Consider the following 21,722-nt stretch of genomic DNA (forward strand, 5'->3'; position numbering starts at 1 on the left):
TATGCCTAATGGCAAGCATCTCGAATAAAAAAAAAGAAAGGAATAATGTATTTCGCATAGCAAATCGCGCATCAAATAAAGACAAAGTGGAGACGGCAGCGCGAGGCACGCGCTTACCGAAGAAGGAAATTTTTTTCACGAAACGGTCGCATCGCGTTGTCGTCGCGATTGGGTCTGTTCGAAATTGAGCCCGCGTGTCGCGATGGACGTCTCCCACATTGCCGCCAAGGACTTCGTGGTGGAGAACGTGCTCGGCTTCCTCGACACCGAGCAGCTGTTCACGTGCGCCGAAGTGAGCCGGCTATGGCAGTCCGTCGCCCTGTCCCTCCTGCGCAAGAAGCTCATCTCCGTCTCCGTCTGCTGTGCGCCGGTAAGCCTTTCTTTCGCGTTCCGTTGTGCGGTGCTGTGTTACCAGTATCATGCGCCTTCGTTTCCTCGATGGCGATAAGCCCGCTTGTGAAATCGGCAAGGCTACCTTTGATCAGTCCAAGCCCAGCTTTCCTGGACATCAGCGTTGTCTGTTACTCACCAGGAACGGTTTGTGGTGGTCCAAAACGTCCCAAAGCGACTAAAGCTATGAGGGACGCCGTTGTGAAGGGCTCCGGAAAGTTCGGTCACCTAAGGTTCTTCAACGTGCGCTGATATCGCACAGTACACGGGCCTCTAGAATTTCGCCTCCATCGAAATACCACCGCCTGTGGCCGAGATCCCACTAGTAACGAGTACTGTGCAACTCTATGAAGATATTTTAACTTGTTGTTCTTTTTTAAAAGAAATCTGCGCGAAAATGCTGAAATTGATGCTTTACTTTTGCCCTTCGCTAAAAAACCTTTCGTATAAAATGCCTCGTGCGCTCTCATCGACTAGTTTCGACGCCCATAGAAAATCAATGGGATGTACCGAGCTTTCTAAATTCCTACGGTGATTTTCTGTGTTGAGCGCCACGCAGCACGTGACGGCGTTCGTGTGACCTAAAAGCGTTTCTCCAGGATTTTTGGTCTTGTCAGGCAAAGCGGACTTTCGAGCTCTGCTAAAGTCTGGTCACTGACCTGTGCTTCATATTATTGCTGTGTCATCATCATGGCACAAGAGTGTGAATCTAAACACATTTGTGTCAAGTTACAAGTTCTTCAGGAGTCCGGATACGTCGCGTTAGGTCTGCATGAAACATTACGGCAAGTGTGATGGCTGCAGCGTAATCGGTCGCTGTTCCAGCTGGCGGCAGTCAGCCTGCAAGAATCAGCGCGGCATTCTGCGTGCACTTAATCCTCCCGCCGCCACTCTTTCCAAACCAACTTCTATGTGTCCGGCCCGGTGGCTTTCCGCATAAAGACAGATGATATGTGATGTTTTACCGAAAACAAATTTCCGGAGCCCTCCACTACGGCGTCTCTCATAGCCTGAGTCGCTTTGGGACGTTAAACCCCATAAACCAACCAACCAACCAAAAGCAGCGAATCTTCGTGCAACAGGATTGGTTTATAGGTTATGGTGTTCAGCGTCTCAGAGTGACTTCGTCTCCGAGGGACGCCGTGTAGTGGAGGGCTCCGGATAATTTCGAAGACCTGGCGGTTTCTTTCACTCGCACTGACATCGCACATTACACTGGCCACCAGAATTTCGCCTCCAACGAAATTTGACCGCTGGAGCAGGGATAGAACGCGGGCACGTCTTCCGGGTCAATACTCGAGTGCTATAACCACTGAGCAGCCGCGGCAGCGCAACAGTAATCGGTTGTAATGATTCGTTGTCAGGAGCACCTCGTCTCGTGCTTTCTCCCTACCGGAAGGAGCTCACCTGCGCTAATTTGTTTTCCAGTGTGAAGGGATACCACATCCTTTGGGATATCCGATTTGGGATATCCACACCTGTGGAGACGAAAATCCTACTCATGCTCTTTAATCCGTGGTTATGAAATAATCTTATCACTGCAAACATGGCGCCCATGGGTATAAATCGCTTTCCTAGTGCCCTAGAGACTTTTGTCTGCGATAGTACTTTAGGCGAAACGGAATATGTGTGAGTTATCTGTTAAGCTATCACGCTAAGAATGCAAAAAATGCTCTCAAGGCAAAGATTATGGCGGGTTTTAGCCACGCCATTCTTTGAGCAGGCAGGTGAGCAAGGAACTGCTCCCTGATCTCGAGAACACATACGCAGGAAAAGCAAAAGACGTGTCGCGCGGGAAGTCGTGGAATCAGAACGCATTGCTTAAATGACAGTATTGCGGACGGCTACAGCAATGTGGCTTCCAGTGCCCGCTCAAAGAGCTGGCCTATTTGTTCATGCCTCAACCATTTGGGCTAGTTGTCGAGGTAGTTGGTTATTTTCTTGTAAATTCGTAAGAAATCGCGAGGAAAAGTACACAAAGGAATACACACAGAGAGGACGAGCGCAAACTAACGACTAATTTATTCAGAGGCTTTCGCCGGCTATTCGGAGGCTGTCAAGTCGGCGCATGTGCGTAGCATCTTTTTACGGAAGGTCAGTGAAACAAATTGGCTCTGGTTTGACCAATGGCCATCCCGAGTAGAATTGAGGAAGCAACGGCGCAGCAATCGCAGTGGGGGCGCCATCTCAGGGGGAACTTTGACTGTCTATAAAGTGCGTAGACGCTAAAGCGTTTTCCGCACCACTTTGATTGCCTCTCTGGCACTGGTGACGTCACCACTGGATGACGTTACACACGCTACTATTCAACATAGCGATAATAGGACTCACGAAAGTACTGGACGAAATAGAAAACATCAGCTACGCAATGTATGCAGATGACATAACAATATGGACAACCACAGGCTCCCTAGCAGCTAAACAAGAGCGGCTACAAAAAGCGATCGACCATACTGAACAATACGCCAGGGCCAGAGGATTATCGTGCTCAGCAGAAAAATCAGAATACGTAAGAATAAAATAAGGTACACGAAAATACGACTCCCAAATCATCCTGAAACTCGGAAACGAGACAATACCTGAGAAAACGGAAGTCAGGGTACTTGGAATGTGGCTGCAAAACACAGGCCGATGTAGCAAAACCATTGCCTCTATTAAGAATACAACAGAGCAAGTCGCCAGAATCGTGCGAAGAATCAGCAGTAGAAATAAGGGGATGAGAGAACAGGACACCCTAAGACTCATTGACAGCCTCGTCACGAGCAGGGTTACGTACAGCCTCCCCTACCACGAACTAAACAAGCAAGAGACTCTACAAATCGACACCATACTACGCAAAGCGTACAAAACGGCGCTCGAACTTCCAATGTCCACACCAACCGAAAAACTAATGGCCCTGGGAGTATCAAACACCTTCGACGAACTACGAGAAGCGCAACGTAGTGCGCAATTAGATAGACTCACTCAAACCAGAACGGGAAGACACCTACTGGAGAAATTACGGCTACCTCTAGGCACACAAAGAGACAAGGAACAGATTAATAATGAAGACAGAAACAACATCCGGGTAAGACCAATACCACGACATATGGATCCGAATTTACATCATGAAAGACGACAAGCCATAGTCCGAGCACTCACCAGGGAACTAAGCGACCATCCCAACGTAGTCTACACGGACGCAGCAAAGTACCGATACCAACGCAAAACAATCGCCGTTGTAACAGACGAAGGAGGGCAAGAAATAACCAGCGCAACGATAAACAACCCAAACATAGAAGCAGCTGAAGAAGCCGCCATTGCTCTGGCAATATCGCACGGCAACGCAACAGGACACAACCTCATTATAGTGACGGACTCCAAACAAGCATGTAGAAACTACACACGAGGCAGGATCGACAGCATCGCCAATCATATTCTACACACGACGAGAAGACACAAAAACACTAAACATAGTATAGTGTGGGTTCCGGGACATGAGGGGATGAGGGGCAACGTGGCAGCAGACGAGTTAGCTCGAGGATACGTCAACCGAGCAGACTCAGCACTTTGCACCACAGACACCTTTGACCCAGTTACCCCCACGTACTCAGATATACCAGCCCCACACAAAAGGCTCACCAAAGAGGAGGCGGTAGACTGGCGCAGACTACAAACCGGTACCTACCCACACCTTCACAATCTACACAAGATTTTCCCTACACAATATGCAGACGAATGTCCGTGGTGTCAGGGTAAACCTACACTAGAACATATCACATGGACCTGCCCTAAGGCAGACTTAGAGCCAAGAATAAACCCGAGTGTGATGCAGTGGGAGCACTTGCTGGCCAGCGAGGACGAGGAAGCGCAACGATTCCTTGTGCGCCGAGCCAAAATGGCAGCAGTCAAGTGCGGCATCCTGGACCAAGGATCGACCACGGCGCCCAGTGACCCGTAAGGGTCACGAACACCAATTTATTGACAATAAAGTTTTTTCCATCCATCCATCCATCCGTTACACACGAGTATTAATTACTAAGTAATTACAAATTATTAATTAATGGTTAATTACTGATTAATGACTAAATACTAATTAACTGTTAATGACGCTTAAGCTTCGCCTTTAGGAGTGGAACGCGACAGCGTGTTGTAGCGCTGCCAGGCAGTCCATGGTTAGTCCACGGAATGCCACCACCCGTTCGGCGCGATGCCTTGCCCTTTGAACGCAACGCTTTTTGAGGAAAGGAAATTCTCTGTCATCTCAGTGGACACCCGAACCGCACCGTACAGGAAGGGAGGAAGTTGGAGGGAAAGAAGAAAGAGAAAGAGGGGCCGTAATGAATCACATGAAAATTATATTTGTGGAAAGGAAATTACGCAGTGACTGTCTCACACTCCCTCCTCGCGCATGCGCAGTTGGGGCTCTCCGGGGCTCCGCGAAATCGCTCACACCTAGCTACACCGTGCACCTAGCGTAGTGTTGGTTCCGCAACAAAACTTGCGACCACCAGGACCCCCTATAAGACAGAATTCAAAAAATGCAAGCTCACTACTATGCATTGCCACAGAACAGTCATCATCGCAGTTCTGAGTGTTCTTTATGAGAAAGGCTTCCATGAGCGCTGTTGTAGGCGAAGTTTGCGCGAAGAGAAATACTATGTCCCGAAGAGAAATACTAAATTCTAAAGAGAAACTGAGTAATTAAGGCTCTGGAATTACACTCCGCTAAAACAAATACAGAATAAAAGTAAAAGTTTAGTTTAGTTTAGTGAAATTCTAGAGGCCCGCGTACTGTGCGATAGTGCACGTTAAAGAAACCCAAGTGGACGAGATTTCCGGAGACCTTCACTACGTCGTCACTCATAGCTTGAGTTGCTTTAGGACGTTAAACCCCAATAAACTCAACTACGAAGGGGAAAAAAAGCGGAAGAATTAGAGGATGGCACTTAAGTGTGCCTAAGAGAGGAAATGCGTGAGCTTTTCCCTGTCCTCTCTCTTTCTCCATCCATTTTTTGGTTGCTTATGTTTGTTTGTTATTTCTAGTTTAATTTCTTTAATTTTTCTCTTCAGATCACTGCGGCGACCGGCATTGGAGCAATGTGAAAGCAAAACGTATACATACTATACCAGCACCATGGCTATTCTGACGTCCAAGTGCTATGTCGACGTTCGTGTCTACTGCGACTTCTGTGTTTTTGGCGTTTAATTGACTAAGTATTCCACGTCAACCACATTTGGAATTTAGCGCGATTTTTTCACCCACTACCTAGTGCAATCAGGCTTTTTTTCATATACCTTCATACAACATGAACGTGCGGACAAAATTTGCTTACACTCGTTGATCACGCGTACATAGCCATATAATGCTATCGCATGAAAAACAACAAAAACGCTGGAATAAAATGTTTTGGAGTCACTCTACTCTTCGGCTCGTGACGAAAACGCGCAAATGGCATGTTTTCCTTACTAAATAACGAATTCGATCAGGATCCTTCACAATAACAGTTATTGGCAGTTCAGCACTCGTCCATCGTCCTCTATTAATGTGCCGCTGTCATTTTGCGTTATCGATTGTCAACGCTGCTTCGGCAGATGTGGCGATGAACAGAAGAGGTCGCGACAGTCCACGTCATACTGAGCACACTTACGCGAAATCGGAAACGCACCACTTCTTGAGGCAAGCCGCCATGACTGCGGCGCAGAAACAAGCATTTGTTTCAACATGTGTGCAGGACTCGGAGGGGGCTCCGCTGACGTCGGCACTGGGCAGCGCGCACATGTGCGTGGATATCTTCTGCTCCAAGTTCTCCCGCTTCCGCAACATTGCGCGCATGGCGGGAATGCGGCCCTCCCTCGTCTTCCTCTCCTACCACGGGGACCTCAACGAGGACAGGAAGGGTGCGTCTTCGTAGATTCGGGCTGTTGTTTGCCATCAGAACGCAACACGAAAGGTTACTATGCTATGATGGGGAGCGTACGCGAACATGCATGGCTAAATTATATGTACGGTGATGGGAGACCGTCCGCACATTTCTTTTTATAAAACTGAAGGCATAAACACCAAACTCCATCGCACAAGTCGTTTCCAACGCTGTGAAGGCTGCCGCTGTCTAACCCGATCAGAAGAGATAGCGCTGAAGAACGTATTCCTCCACTCCTCTCACCTCAAGACTGGTGGCTCCATCCCTGAGAGGGAAAGAGTACCAGTTTCCAGTTGCTGCGCCCAGGAGACTCGGCCGACTCGGTGGACACCATATTTACGGATGGCTGCGCACAACTTCGGAGCCAGACTCTCTTCTACATCCGCAGTGCTCTGTTGCGCGAACTTTATCTCGTAATTTAGCCAGTGAATGAAACGCTCGCTGTACTTTTAAGACGCTATCTTAGACTATCTTTTCAATTTCTACAATAATTGACTGAAAAATAGTCACAACACTGTTCAAATTGTTGAGAGACCATTTGTTTTCCTTGGCACTGACTGGACGACAGACCTTCACTTTCACACTGCTTGAAACATCTTCTAAGATGAAGTATACGGAGTATACGGTACAACCACAACGTTTGCATTCAGTTCCAAATTAGATTTGGTAGCGCACGCCATTAGTACTTTTGCCTGAATTCACTAGCTAGTCGGCACAGGGATACAAACTCCAACAGACTGAAATATATGGCTTGAAAAATAGCAAATCGTAAATTGTGGGGTCTAAAGTTCGGAAGTGACGCATAGGCTATGAGAAGCACTCTAGCTGAGTGCTGTGGATTAACTTAGGGAACCTGGTGTCCTTTAACGTGCACTGACTTCGCACAGCACATGGCCGTTTTTATATTTAACCGCTATGAAAATACGGTCGCTGCCACCGGGTTCCAACTCACCACCCTGGGATCAGCAGGTGAGCACCAGAGCCACCGAATCGCCGCGGTGGGCCATATCTCTTGAACTGTGCAGAAAGTCGTTGATCTACCTGTTTTCGTCGTCCAAAAAGAGAAATAATTATAGAGGAGGGATCGGTGTGATTTAAAGGCAGAAACCCGTGTACACCACAATTCAAGTAACACCACAAACGAGGCGAGCTTTGAACACCGCTGCTGAGCAGTCAAAGTACATGGAGAACTTCAGGTAAACGAGCGAAAAATTCGCCTAATTTTCTTCGGCGATTTCTTGCGCAGTGGTGGAACGCCTGCGCGAGTTGCTGCCTTCCGATTCGGTGATTCTATACTTCAAGCTGGAGCTTGTTGGAACTATCGACGAGGCCGATGACGCAACGCATGAGGGCGTCTTCGGCGAGTTCCTATTCTGCGCCGACACTAACAAAACACCGCAGCCGCTAGCGTTGGACGAACCAGACGACCAGGAGACGTCGCGCAGCCCTTTTGCTGCCGGGTGAGTAACTTCCCAGTCGCTATAAACCGGAGCTATAAACCGGAGGCAATGTAAGCCCCGTTAAAAAAAGTAGGGGTTTACAAAGTTAAACCGAGTAGACGTGTGAAACCAGTTGTTCGTTCTTCATTTGGAGGGGGCATTTAAGCTCCGCTTTTAGGATATGACACGATATATTTGGTCAGTTTTCGTATATGTAGCATTGGTCATTCTGTATTTAACATCCATACATCGCGGCTGGTCCTCGTATTACTGCCAGCGCAATGGCGCAGTGGTTGAGAGATGCGTCTCTGCACTGGCAGGTAGGCTATCCCCGCCACAGGTAGGAATCCTGCGATCCAAGTTCGTCTTCCTGAGCAACCTCTCGCTACCATTAATTTAACTTCCACCTGCCATCTCCACGAGACAAGAAGAGATTTTGCTCGGGATTGGTAAGTCCGGAGTAATGTACTGGCACTAAAAAAAAGAACCTTGTCAGGACTACATAATATTTTGTCGTAACGACAGATTTTTATTTTGTTTTGTGGCGCTTTTAACTTGAGAACGTTTGTGCCTTCAATCCCGAAAAAGTTGTCGGGAGTTCGCGTTGGCGACCATTTCAAGCCTCGCAACCGTTGCGGCCGGCGTTAGCAGATAGAATATGGCGCCTTGAGGAAGAGGGGAGAGAGGATAAGTTATTCAGTAGCCATGACATTCTCGTTCGTCACTCCGCGTTCCGGGGTTCGGGTACCATAATTTTCAAAAAAGACAAGAGCTCGAGAAAAATAAGTACTGCACGAATAAGACGGGACAGGAGAGAGCCCGCAAGGTCGTTACAAGAGCGCAATTACAATCACAGATTACAAGAGCGCAAGGCTCATCAGATTTTCCCAGGCAATAACTATTACAAGAGCGTTAAAAACAGGATAAGTGTAATTACAAGCAGATCTCTCTCCTTGCGGTCGCGTTATTGAGCTTCAACTTCCATACACATGTTTATAATTTTGTAAAAGCATTCTCCACAGTGCATGAACGTCCTTTGACCGGCGTTCGTGTTCGAAATACTATATTTCTCAGCACGCCTTAGGTCGCTGACAATATTTTGACACGCCACTCATCAGCAAGACACAAACAGCTGCGAAAAGGAGACATGGATGGCGCAGAAACAGTCTTACAACACATAAACGCAGAGTATCAAGCTCATTTCATGAAGGAATGCAAGACGTATTTATGAGCGATCTCAGCAGCTCACTTAGTCTTATCCAAAGGCGCCGGTGCGTAAAAAGTGCCATTCAGAGGCAATGAAATGAGCAAAAATGCATATCGCGCGAATGATATCCAAGAGATGGTCCTTTACTTGGCCCGCCCTCACTGCAAAACCAATGATAAAAATTTGTAGAGGTTTAACGTGTTTAAACCGACTAAACGTGCGAAAGCAAGTGTTCACACTTCAATCGAGAGAGACACTTAAGCTCCGAAATAATGTTACGACGTGATATCTTTAGTGGGTTAATGCACATATCTGCAGAATTGGTCATTCTCTATTTAACATGCGTAGATGGCGGCGAGTCCTCATATACCCCTACCAGCGCAGTGGCGCAGCGGTTAAGCGATGCGCCACTGCACTGGCAGGTGGCTGTTTCTATCCCAGCCACCCGTCGGGATTGTGCGACCAATGTTGCTTTTCCCAAGCAACCTCTCGCACAGCTGGCGCTACGCTCCACAGAACGTACCCAACTTACTACCCGGTGGTGGTGGTGAAAATATTTTAATAAAATAGTTTAGGAACTTGTAGCGGCGGTTGGAGCTCTCAGTCCGGAACCCCATTCGCGTAGGCTGCTGTCCGGGCTCTTTCGATGAGTTGCTTTTGACTCGTTTCGTCCGAGCTGGTCAGAGCTGCCTCCCACCCCACCTGCGTTGGCTGGTTTTTAAGTGATCGCCTGATTTTGTTGGCAGGCCCATACCATATGGTACAGGTCCGCCTTCTCCCCGAAGAATTTGCATTGTGAGTCAAATGACTCTAGGTATATTGCGTGTAGTCTTCGTGGGTTGTTGTAAGTGTTGGTCTGTAGCTTTCGGAGGTGTTGTTCCTCCCCTTGATCTAGTGTCTTAGCCGGCGGAGGGTATACCCGACGGGATAATCCTAAGTGCTGAACTATGTCGGTGTAAGTTAGTAGTGGGGTAGGAGGTTCCACGGCATCCGCACTGTGTGCCTGGGGGAGAAATGCTCGGGTTGAGGCATGTGCTCTCTCGTTCCCTGGGATGCCCTGGTGACCTGGTACCAAGCTTACCCGAGTAACTCTGGTAGGCTCGAGTAGTAACTCGAGCCTATGTAAAGTTCGTCTAACAGAGTTATTCGTTGGACACAGCAGCCCAAAACCATAACTTCTAACACCTTCAAAGGAAACGGCTCTCTTAGAAATTTGTAATAAAAACATGGTCCTTGCAATAACGAAGCGGAACTAACTGCTCCCGAAAAAATTTCCAAGCGTTCCAAGCGTACCACTCATTTGCGACACCAACAACAATGATTAATTGTGCAGACCTTTTTCGTTACTTCCCACTGTTTGCAGACCGTCTTCAGCCGGCAACAGCCAGCAGCAGACACGTAAGGACAGCGACCCCCGCCACCTCCTGGGCCCTGCTGCTCCGGCCGCCCCTGTGGCCGCATCGTCAGCGCTGCTGCCATCTCCTTGGGCCCGGCCCCGTCTCCCGTCGGTTGGCAGTGACGGTGGCGCCGTGTTCCGCAACGTGCTGCCTGGGGTCCTCATGTTCCAGGCGCTGCATGTGACCATGGCCGGCCTCCAGGGACACGCCGTCACGTCGCACTTCACCGAGGAGGCCACCGGGAGGACGGTGATGGTAACGTCACGTGAATATGCTCGAACCATTGCTTTCTGTGGAGCCATTGTTCCCTCTGCATCACATTAATTTTAGTGGCATTGAACACAGAAGCCAAATCAAGAAGATGGAGGACGGCGACAACATAAAATAACTGCGCAATCGTCTCGGTGTAGATGGACTATAGACAAACATGGCTAGAGACAAACACAAAGCGCCATTCACCAAAGCTGCCAGCAGGCGGGTACAAGACATGGCGCTGAGGTCGACGGGGATAGTCTGGTAGTATGGTGGGAGTTGCGCATGCGCTTACCCACTTTCCACGTGTGCTGCAGGTGACGTCGGCGGCCCTGCTAAGCACGATGCCGAGCAGCCAGCTGGAGGCGTTCATGCGTGGCCTGAGCGACAGCTTCGGCTCGACCGCCAACACGATCGCGGTGGCCTTCCCGCGAAACCAAGACGAAGCGCTCGTCGAGCTGGAGATCTTCGAGCGCTGCTTCCGCGGGGTGCCGGCACTGGCCAACCAGGCCACCGAGTTCAACGTGGGCGGACAGTTCGCGCCGTTGGGTCAGCTCAAGCTCGTCTTGCTGCTTATAAAGCTACTCGACTGATTTGGTACTGCAAACAGACCTGCGATCTACTCGGTGGTTGTCTACTTCCGCGTACGTTAGGAATGTCAACTACAAAAACTTCACTGCCAAAACAACGAAAAAGTGTGACAGGAGCATGCAGTGAAAAAAGAGACTGACTTCCTCCTCGGGCTTCTTCCGTAGTCCTTACCATAAAGGCAGGCTTCGGTTACAAGTGGAAACTCTGCTTATTCGCGTTTTATAACAGAATCCAGATGACCTCGCGACGCTAACGGTAAGGGATTGGTGGATGAATTCATAATGCGTTTATTCCTGTATCCTTTGATTTGAATGCTCTCATTCGCCAATGCTATGCACCTCGCACACATTGTCAGCTGTCCTGGGTGTGTCCTAAATAAGGCATACTACCATCCTTCGCGATACACGTATTTGAAGACACCTAAGATCCAAACTTTACTGAAAATAGAGGCTTTCTGAGTCACGTAGCATTGTCTTACTAAATGCGTGTAATGCTCATGTTTTCCTGCTATCTTAAAATGAACGCCCATGCTAAGTTCTGGCTAGACTCAGCAACCTCCCGAAAATAGATTTTACTCTTCACAAGTAACCGGTGAACGCTTCCTTGACCTGATTCCACTGACGTGTATTGTGCTGGACGCCCGCGATCTCACTATGTCATCTCAAATACATGTCACGGACGCACTCAGACATAGTATGCTTCATAAAAAAATTCAGGGGGGCACTTTGTTGACCTAAAGTCTGGTGGGGCGAAAGCCATTAGCGCGGTGTTGCTGCTTGTGTCACTGATGTGCGATTAAGATGTCGATTAAGTACACAATTGCTTGTGAATCCTAAATGCTGGAGACACTGGAGGGCGTTTGGGAGGCATCTGTCTGATTCGACGCCTTTCTGCAAACACTCTCCAGCTTCCTAGACAATGAGAACTGCATATGTGTCGACAGGAAGTAGCATAGCGATTAGTACGCTCGGCTGCGGAACGGCAGGATGGTGGTTCGAATCCCATCGTGCACAAAGACTGTTTTTCGGGTCTGACTAGAAAAAGCGTGACACCTCTGCTGACAACCTTCTGTTGACAATGATGAGGCATTAGAGGCTTTCGCAAATAAAACTCTGGTTTGGGCGAGTTGGTTCATGTTGAAAGAAAAAACTGGAAATGGCGCAAGAAACGGGGACACAGAAGGCACACAAAAGACAGAACTGACGCCAACTTGCAACTGGGGTTTATTGCACCAAGCCTGCCTTTTGTACCGCAACCAAGCCGTATCAACAAATGCATTAATGTTGTACATATCAAACGGCAATTCATGCGAACACTGGCAACTAAGTATCGCTGAGCGCTGCAGAATCTAATCTAAAAGGAGCTTGGGATGCAAACTTCTTTTCTGGCCAGCAAATACAATAACAACGTCAACCAAGGCATCTTTTCTTTTCTTTTTCTAGTCTTTCTTTCCTTCTTTTTTCTTTTTTTTCTTTTTTTCTCTTTCTTTTTCTTTTTTGTTTCTATTTCTTTTCGTTTCTTTTTTTGTTTCTTTCTTTTTCATTCTTTCCTTCCTTTTTATTTCTTTTCTTTCTTTTTTGTTTCTTTTTTTTATTGTTTATTTTGTTTCTTTCCTTTTCGATTTTTTTCTTCGTTTCTTTTTTCTTTTTTCCTTTCTCTCTTTCTTTCCTTTCTTTTTCTTTCTCTTTCTTTTCTTTTTTTGTTTCTTTCTCTTGTTTTTTTTCCCTTAGTTGACGTTGTTATTGTTTCTGCTGGCCAGAAAAGCTCCTTTTAGATTAGATTCAATTCAATTCAATTTCAATTTATTTTCGAATTTCTTTTACAGGAAATACAAACACTTTTTGGACCCATAGCCAGCGGCTAGTTCGGGTCCAAGTACACGAAACACGTAAAAGCAAATTCAAAAACGGCGGACATATACAGAAAAGCGTAAGCGTTGTACAAGATTAAAAGCAAAGCAGTCTAAATAACACTGGTAGATAACATTCGGCGCGGCAAAAGAAAGAAAATAGCTTTGAAGACATGACATGCAAAAAGAACTTTCGGACATCAAGTGTTAGTAAAAACTATCGTGTTACATACAAAGTACATAATAACAGAAAACTGTGACGAAAAAAGAATTTCAGGTTAAATCAATTATTTCAATTAAGTGTTTTTTAAACATACCAGCAAAATTGTGTGAGTTTTTAAGAGAAATGGGTATCGCGTTCCAAATTTTTACCCCAGCAGACTCCACTAAACGCTCACCATATACATTGCGGATGGTAGGGAGGTTGAAATTGCTGAAAGAGAGGTTTCTAGTGGACCGAAGAGGGAGATGTAGTATTGATGCATGAAAAGGGTGGTTGTGTCTTACTATGTTGTGAATACATACAGAGATTTTTAATCGGTACAATGAATCAAATGGAAGGATCATTGACTTGCGGAATAACGGTTTGCTGTGCTCATAACGGTTGGACTTGTTTATTATTCTTAATGCACGTTTTTGAAGACGGATAATAGGATTTAAATACGTATGGTAAGTTCCACCCCATGCTTCGACACAGTATGATAGATGGCTTTCGATGAAGGCAAAATAAAGCATTCGTAATGTAGAGATGTCAAATAATTCCTTAACCTGATGAAGAGCATGACATCCAGATGCCAACTTCCCGCAGACTGCGGGAAGTTGGCATTCTGTAGTGCTCAGCGATACTTAGTTGCCAGTGTTCGCATGAATTGCCGTTTGATATGTTGTGGGTTCCTAAGTGGACACAGGCCACCACCCACCGCGGGTTCGAGCTTCGCGCGAGCCAAGGGCCCCGATCAGCCGTCACCACACACACACTGGGACACCGATGCGGTGCACTCAACCTCCGCTGGGAGGAGAGCGATTCGCCGCAAAGAAATAGGCCTCCAAGTTCACAAAGGAGACGTTTATTCACATCGTCCTCCAGCTGATACACACACACTCAATAGTCACCCCGTCCCGGGGGCGCGCGAGGAGCAAGGCTCCGCTGCGCGCACGAAGCGACTCGAGTAATGCGCACCGCTAGCACGCCGCTGCAGGAGAATGTCCCCGCGGCAGTGCTGTGATCTCTCTCTCGTGTCGACCGTTGGGCCGGTTGCGAGAGAGAGTGGGCAATCAACGCAAGGTACGCCTGTCTGAGGTCGCTGGACCCCGCTGGACAGGCTCGAGCCGCTGCAGGTCAGAGGACACGTGCGGGCGAGCTCGAGTAAGCACTGGTCCGAGCGGCAAAGGCCGGCAGGGACAAACAGTAACGTACGCACCTTTCGCTGTCTCGGAGGGATCTCTCTCTCGCTGGGCCCCGCTCGGACGGTCGCGCCGTGCGCGGCCGCCCGTAGCGGGTCCCGATTTCCCGCCAAAAGGCGCCAATGGCAAAGGCCGTTGGGGAGCCGGGGCGGAGCTGTGGCCAAATGACAGTGATTAGTCACCTAGCCGCCTCTCCACCGCCTGAGGCGGGAGCAAGGGAAAGAGGAGAAACAACGCAGGAAGCCGGCACAGCCGCGCAAAGGCAACGGCGGAAAGCCAGGATTCCCACATCCCCCTCTCCTTAAATGCCCTCCTACCCATCGGCAAAGCACGCGGCCAAAGTAAAGAAATCAATAAACAAAAAAATAAGCTACACTTCAGTTCCAAAATAAAGAAATGAATACACAAAAAAAACTAGCTACACTTCAGTTCCAGCCACAACAACGTAAGAAAAAAAAACAAAGGGAAAACAAGGCAAACAAACAAACACTGGCAAACGCTTCAAGAAAATCAAAACAGCTTGCAGATTATATACACGGTACACAAGAAGATGTGAATTCAACTGTACAACTATGTGACAGGTGGATGTCAGCCTCAAAGTTCGATGGCGCGGCCCAGTAGGCCGGTCGGCGACTCACCGCTCGCAGACTTCAAGTTGAACGTGTTGGGAGGGCCGACGACTGATGGCGGTCTTCTTTCCGTTGATGACGACGGGGCCGCGGCAGAGCACTAACCTCGCGCCCTTGGACACGAGGTCACGTTCGGGCACAAGACAGTTAGTGCACCCCTTTCACGCCGGTTGAAACGGGCGAGGACGTTCGGCGGGGTCCTGATGTGTAACCTTGGCCACTGCGAGGGGCCTTTCTCATCCTCGCGCTCACGCAGAAGCACACAACAGCACAACTCACAGGCGTCGCCTTGGCTCATGGTTACGCGCGCACACAGTCACAGCCACAGCCACGCATACACCGGCAAGTGCGCGGACGCTGGTCGGCGACAACGACCCCCCCATCAGAAGCGTCCAGAGGCGCCGCGGCGAGGGTCAAAGGGTGCACTTTCCGCCCCCCATCGCCCCAAACGCCCCGCCAACGTCCCCTCCATACGGGCCGCACAAAACTCCACCGCAACACACGGCTCCTTAACGAGCCAACCACCCACAGTCGGGCCGGAAATGAGAAAAGGCGCGCTGTACAAACGACACCTAATCCAATCTATTCCTTCTAGAAGATAAGAGCAAACACGAGCGGGCTGAAGTTTGCCTATAGCCTCGTATACATGGAGCCCGACGTTGCGGGTCGGGTCGGGGTGCGCCAGATGTCGGGCTGACCAGCCCGACCCTACCGCGTATACATGAACCGGTTTTCTGTCGGGCAGAGACCGTCGCTACCCCTAGCGTCGAGCACGCAAACTGCACGCATGCTAGAGGAGGAAAGACGCCCAGACGAAAAGTTCCCTTTCCCGCTGCTGCTCGTTCCGGCCGGTTGGTTCGCCCGTTCACGTGCGCGCTGTCTTCGAGGCCGGCAGCGGCTCGCTTTGATTTCTAATGGGTGTCTCCGCTGCCGGAAAAAAAAATCTCCCAGCACGGATGGTCTCGACGCGCGCGCTTTCTCGCTCTCTTCTTACGGCCTGAGCAGGTGCCGAGAAAACAAATCATGGTGAAAACCACTATCCAAAGCCGGGGTTTCTAGTGATTCCGGCGTTTTTTTTTTTTTGAAAAGGCGGTCAAGTATCTCCCACAATCGAAATTCTCGAAGTCTTGTAACTAATCATTGAACCACATCTAGAAGATTCACCCGTCCTATGCTGCCCGGAATGGGTTGACATAAGCCACGCCAAATGCTTAACACACCTCATTTCTGAGAAGTTTCTCCGAATTTTTCTCGTCAACTACACAAAGAAATTGACAAACCAAAATGACAAGCCGTCTGGTTTCATCCACAAGCCAACGCGAAAGCATTTAAGGCTGTAACTGACATCCCTTGAACTGCGAGCCGCACAACAATGTTGTATAGGTCATTACAAACAGCGCCTGTTATTGTTTTCAGTCCTTCTAAGTATGTGAAACGATATCGGAGTTCCAAAGAGCAAAGGATCTTTCTGATCTGGTGTGTTTCACGCAGTGAGAACAGATAGCACAGATACTTCGAATGTTTTCAAACGGCAAGTGCTATTATTTTATTCATACATTTCCAAGTATCAAGAGAGATTGTGCCAGCCCTGAAGATGAAAATAAATGTTTTCCTAACCGTGGCTTCGCCCTGTAATATCTTGCCTCACTTTTATTCCTGGTAGACGCAAATGATACAGCCCTATTCGCTAATACTATGCGCCATCATTGCATGCCGACTTCAATGTTTTGAGATCCATCTACTAGTTCCCTGCTTTGCGTGCCGATAGCAGTGGTTGCATAAGATTGTCGTCAAGTTCTTCTTCAGTACTCGGAGCAGCCGTTCAGCAATATGTGCGAAGTAACCGAACCAGGCCCCGGAGAGTTGCGGCGGTAGATAGCAACTGCCCCTCATGCACAGGCCGTTAAGAAAGAGCGCGCGCGCCGAGTGCTCCGAGTTCCTGCACAGCGCCAGCCAGACCGGAGAGGAGGCAGGAGAGTAGGCGCTAAGCCGATGCGGCAGCGTATACATGCTCCTTCCAGCCGGGTCGGGCAGAGCCAACCCACCCCCTGCAGTCGGGCTGGCCCAGCTCGACTCGACGGTCCCTTTGCTCGACCCCCTAGCGTATACTTGAGCCCGACAACCGGTTCTCGGCCCGACAGCCTGCTTAACCCGACTTTTGTCGGGCTCATGTAAACGCCCAGTATGTAACATGTCTGGTAAAAAAAAAAACTGAACGCCAACACAAACACATGTTACCTATGTACATCTCGGTACGTTAGAACGAAAACAGACGTACAAGCGGGGAAACTAAAGTGGCTAGAAACTGACTCAAACAAAAAAATAAACTGATAAACACACAAGGATGGAACTGAGCATGCTGCCAAAACAAAAAAAAACAAAAAAATAACACACCGTGCTTCGCCTGGGTAGGGCCTGACGAGAAAGCTCGCCAGCTAGCTGAGGCTGCGTGCCTTCGGTTGCGGAAAAGTCCGCCGTCCGGCATCAATCACACCTTGTGACCGTCGCCTCAGATTGTACCGGTGCTCCGTACGCTTGCGTTCCGCAGCACCAGTTGTGCCTTTGCGCTTGCCTTTGATACCAATGGGTACCGGCGCAAGCTCGTCAGACCGTGACGCGTAGGCCTTCAGGTCTATGAACCCCGGCTTGCTCCTGGGGAAAGGCCCCATCAAATCGCAGGTGGCCATCTGCCACGGACGCACACTGTCAATCGGTTTCATCATTACAGGCGGCTTGCCGCCCCGTGACTTCACCGCTTGACAGACATGGCAGGAACGGCAATAGCGGAAAATGTCGCACTTCATGCCGGGCCACGTCACCGAATGGCTCAGTTTTGCAAAAACTTTGGAGCCACTCAAATGACCGGCCAGTGGTTCGTCATGAGAGAATCTCAACAGTGCGCCTCTCAGACTTTTGGGGATAACCACCTAGAACGGGTCGATGGACTCGTCATCGGTGGCTATGTATTTCAGCACGAGCCCGTCATGGTCCAGCAAATATGAATCCCCAGGGTTCGCCGCGACACACGCTGGCTTCTGCCCCCCTGCGCCCGCTACAATACAAGTAGCGTCACGGCGCTCCGTCTCCCTGAGACCGTCGCTCACCTCGCGACAAAAGGGGTCATTTTGCTGGGCTTTCAGTAGCTCTTACGGCTGAAAACGATTCCAGTCATCCCAGAGGGGAGCATGGTCTCGTCCCCACTCAGGTTTGCAGCCAAAATTTCCGTTCGCGTCGGCACCTCCGAGGCGCTCACGAAGAGCTTTGCCTCTCGTCCGCTTTGCGAAGCGCTGCTCGCCTGGTTAGCGGAATGGGTTAACCCGTTTGCGGGTTCCCCCTCCTTGCCGCCCGGCGGCTCGTCCGCTGTTTCGCCCCCTCCGCCTACAGGCGTCAAGGCGCCGCTGGCGAGTGGGGCACGAGATAGCGCGTCAGCTACCACGTTCGTGCTCCCCTTTCGATACTGCACGGAAAAGTCGTAATGCTGTATCAGGAGAGCCCAGCGCGCCAGCCGACCCGCAGGCTCGCGGAGCCGCATCAGCCAACTGAGCGCACTGTGGTCTGTCTGCACCACGAATTGCGTTCTATCAAGGTAGACGTCAAATTTGCGCAGTGCAAACACGATGGCGAGGCACTCCTTCTCGGTCACGGAATAATTCCTCTCCGAGGGCAGCAAGGAGCGGCTGGCAAAGGCCAGCGGTTGCAGCACGCCATCGAATTCCTGTAGGAGAACTGCTCCTAAACCCAGATTGCTCGCGTCAGTCTGGACTACGAACTGTCTGGTCAGGTCGGGTAGCCTGAGCTGCACTGTCTCGGCAATGACACTAGACAGGAGGCGAAAGGATCGCTCTTGCTCGGGCTCCCATCGCCACGCGGCAGTCTTTCCCAAGAGCTAGGTCAAGGGTGCCTGCACGCGGGCACAGGACGATAAAAGTTGGCCATTCCCACACAACGGCGCAGGCCGCGTACGTCCTTGGGCGCGGGAAATTCGGGCATGGCTCGAAGTTTCTCCGCATCTGGCTCAATGGAGCCCCGGCCGCAGCGACTGCGCCCCTGCCTCAGTGGAGGCTTGGGCGGGCTGCACGAACGAGGGAGGCAAGGCTCCTAGTTCGATGAGCGGCGTGGTTTCCACAGGGAACCGAGCCAGCGCCTCGCCGTTCCCAGAGCAGAATTGACTGCTCGCGGGGCACGGCTGCTGCTGTTCGAAACTGCCGGTTGCGGCAGCGTGACACGAACTGCTTTCGCACTGGGCGGAAAGCGTGCACAGCTGAGGCATGCGACCAGCGGATGCACCGCAGGGTGCTTCCGATACAGCTCCAATGGGAGCCGCGTGGTCGACATTTTGGGTTGTCTCGCCGTGAACCCCACTGGGGGCCGCGGCCAACCACGGTGTCTAGCTATTCGAAGGAACAGCAGCCAGCGGATCAAACGACGCTACAACTCCGTAGGGAGCCGACATGTAGCTGCCGAGTGCCCCGCTGGGGGTGTTAGACACGGTGCGCAAGCGTGATCGTCAAGGCGACCTGCTCGGCTAATGTGCCGTCAAAGGCGTAAGCGCCAGTGACTTAGCACGTTGGGCGCCAGTTGTGGGTTCCTAAGTGGACACAGGCCACCACCCACCGCGGGTTCGAGCTTCGCGCGAGCCAAGGGCCCCGATCAGCCGTCACCACACACACACTGGGACACCGATGCGGTGCACTCAACCTCCGCTGGGAGGAGAGCGATTCGCTGCAAAGAAATAGGCCTCCAAGTTCACAAAGGAGACGTTTATTCACATCGTCCTCCAGCTGATACACACACACTCAATAGTCACCCCGTCCCGGGGGCGCGCGAGGAGCAAGGCTCCGCTGCGCGCACGAAGCGACTCGAGTAATGCGCACCGCTAGCACGCCGCTGCAGGAGAATGTCCCCGCGGCAGTGCTGTGATCTCTCTCTCGTGTCGACCGTTGGGCCGGTTGCGAGAGAGAGTGGGCAATCAACGCAAGGTACGCCTGTCTGAGGTCGCTGGACCCCGCTGGACAGGCTCGAGCCGCTGCAGGTCAGAGGACACGTGCGGGCGAGCTCGAGTAAGCACTGGTCCGAGCGGCAAAGGCCGGCAGGGACAAACAGTAACGTACGCACCTTTCGCTGTCTCGGAGGGATCTCTCTCTCGCTGGGCCCCGCTCGGACGGTCGCGCCGTGCGCGGCCGCCCGTAGCGGGTCCCGATTTCCCGCCAAAAGGCGCCAATGGCAAAGGCCGTTGGGGAGCCGGGGCGGAGCTGTGGCCAAATGACAGTGATTAGTCACCTAGCCGCCTCTCCACCGCCTGAGGCGGGAGCAAGGGAAAGAGGAGAAACAACGCAGGAAGCCGGCACAGCCGCGCAAAGGCAACGGCGGAAAGCCAGGATTCCCACAATGTACAGCCGCCCTGATTTTTAATAATATAGCGCGAGCGTCGACCGAACTGCTGGTCAGCGCCTTATAACGGCGATAAGCGTGCAACAAGGTGAGAGTTCGCGCATGCGCACAAAGGCAGAGCGTCGTCTGCTACGCTGTTCCGAGCACGAGGACACACGCCCTGCCACAATATCAGTTCTCAAGATCCCGCCAAGTCGTAGAGCGCATCGCATGATTATATGCGAGACCGCATGAAACGTGATTTCTTTCTCCCTCTTTTTTTTGCCTATTACGGGAGGCCAGCCTGGTGATGCGAAGTTATGATACGAAAAAATAAAAGGAAAGAAATATAGCAGCTCATTGAAACGATTGCCTGCATCGCTATAAACGGGGTTCCAACCAGCTCTTTAATCTGCCTTGCAGTGTCTCGACGGCATAAAAAGGCATCGGTTGGAACCCCGTTTATCGCGATCCAGGCAATCGTTTCAACGTGCTGCTATATTTCTTTCCTTTTATTTTTTCTTATCATAACTTTGCATCGCCAGGCTGGTCTCCCGTAATAGGCAAAAAAAGAGGGAGAAAGAAATCACGTCTCATGCACTCTCGCATATTAATCATGCGCATGCGCTCTACGGCTTCACCGGGATCTTGCGAACTGATATTGTGGCAGGGTGTGTGTCCTCGTGCACGGAACAGCGCAGCAGACGACGCTCTGCCTTCGTGCGCGTGCGCGAACTCTCGCCTTGTTGCACGCTTATCGCCGTTATAAGGCGCTGACCAGCAGTTCGGTCGACGCTCGCGCTATATTATTAAAAATCAGGGCGGCTGTACAACATTAATGCATTTGTTGCTACGGATTGGTTGTGGTACAAAAGGCAGGCTTGGTGCAATAAACCCCAGTTGCAAGTTGGCGACAGTCCTGTCTTTTGTGTGCCTTCTGTGTCCCCGTTTCTTGCGCCATTTCCAGTTTTTTCTTTCAGGCTTTCGCAACTTAAAATTTATAAGTTGCGCACCACCACTGCATCGAGCTTCGGTTTCGACTGAGCCCTCTATTGGGACCGCACAAGACCTAAAGAGGGCGTATCGCACCGCGTTGACAACGCTGCCAGCGGTGACGCCCGCGTTCGCATCGGCGCTGGCCTACACACCGTCGCTGGCCGTTACATATGTGCGTCTCATTACACGCGATATCAACAAGCGGTGCTGGTTTTCGAGGCGTCATCCGCACCGGATTCTTGTGATGTCAGCAGAGATAAGGAGCAAAGCTATGCAGAAGCAAACATGTTTTCGA

General features: G+C 50.4%; 1 protein-coding gene across 1 annotated transcript; it reads left to right on the plus strand.

Moving 5' to 3' along the window:
• Nucleotides 1-202: 202 nt before the first annotated feature.
• Nucleotides 203-11,181, plus strand: LOC149339010 (uncharacterized). Its single transcript, XM_089550390.1, has 5 exons — nt 203-370; nt 6,105-6,270; nt 7,540-7,753; nt 10,303-10,591; nt 10,906-11,181. Exons 1-5 carry the CDS (start codon nt 203-205, stop codon nt 11,179-11,181), a joined length of 1,113 nt encoding a protein of 370 aa, XP_089406516.1.
• Nucleotides 11,182-21,722: the final 10,541 nt, after the last annotated feature.

This window comes from Amblyomma mixtum, chromosome 6 (assembly GCF_055824585.1).
Source record: "Amblyomma mixtum isolate Tamu chromosome 6, ASM5582458v1, whole genome shotgun sequence".
NCBI classification, from domain to species: Eukaryota; Metazoa; Arthropoda; class Arachnida; order Ixodida; family Ixodidae; genus Amblyomma; species Amblyomma mixtum.

What these genes read in the sequence shown, in the direction of transcription:
- LOC149339010 (XM_089550390.1), top strand. Translation starts at nt 203, where the DNA reads ATGGACGTCTCCCACATTGCCGCCAAGGACTTCGTGGTGGAGAACGTG. An exon ending in CGCAGCCCTTTTGCTGCCGG is followed by an intron (nt 7,754 to 10,302) that starts GTGAGTAACTTC and finishes CACTGTTTGCAG; the next exon opens with ACCGTCTTCAGCCGGCAACA. An exon ending in CCACCGGGAGGACGGTGATG is followed by an intron (nt 10,592 to 10,905) that starts GTAACGTCACGT and finishes CGTGTGCTGCAG; the next exon opens with GTGACGTCGGCGGCCCTGCT.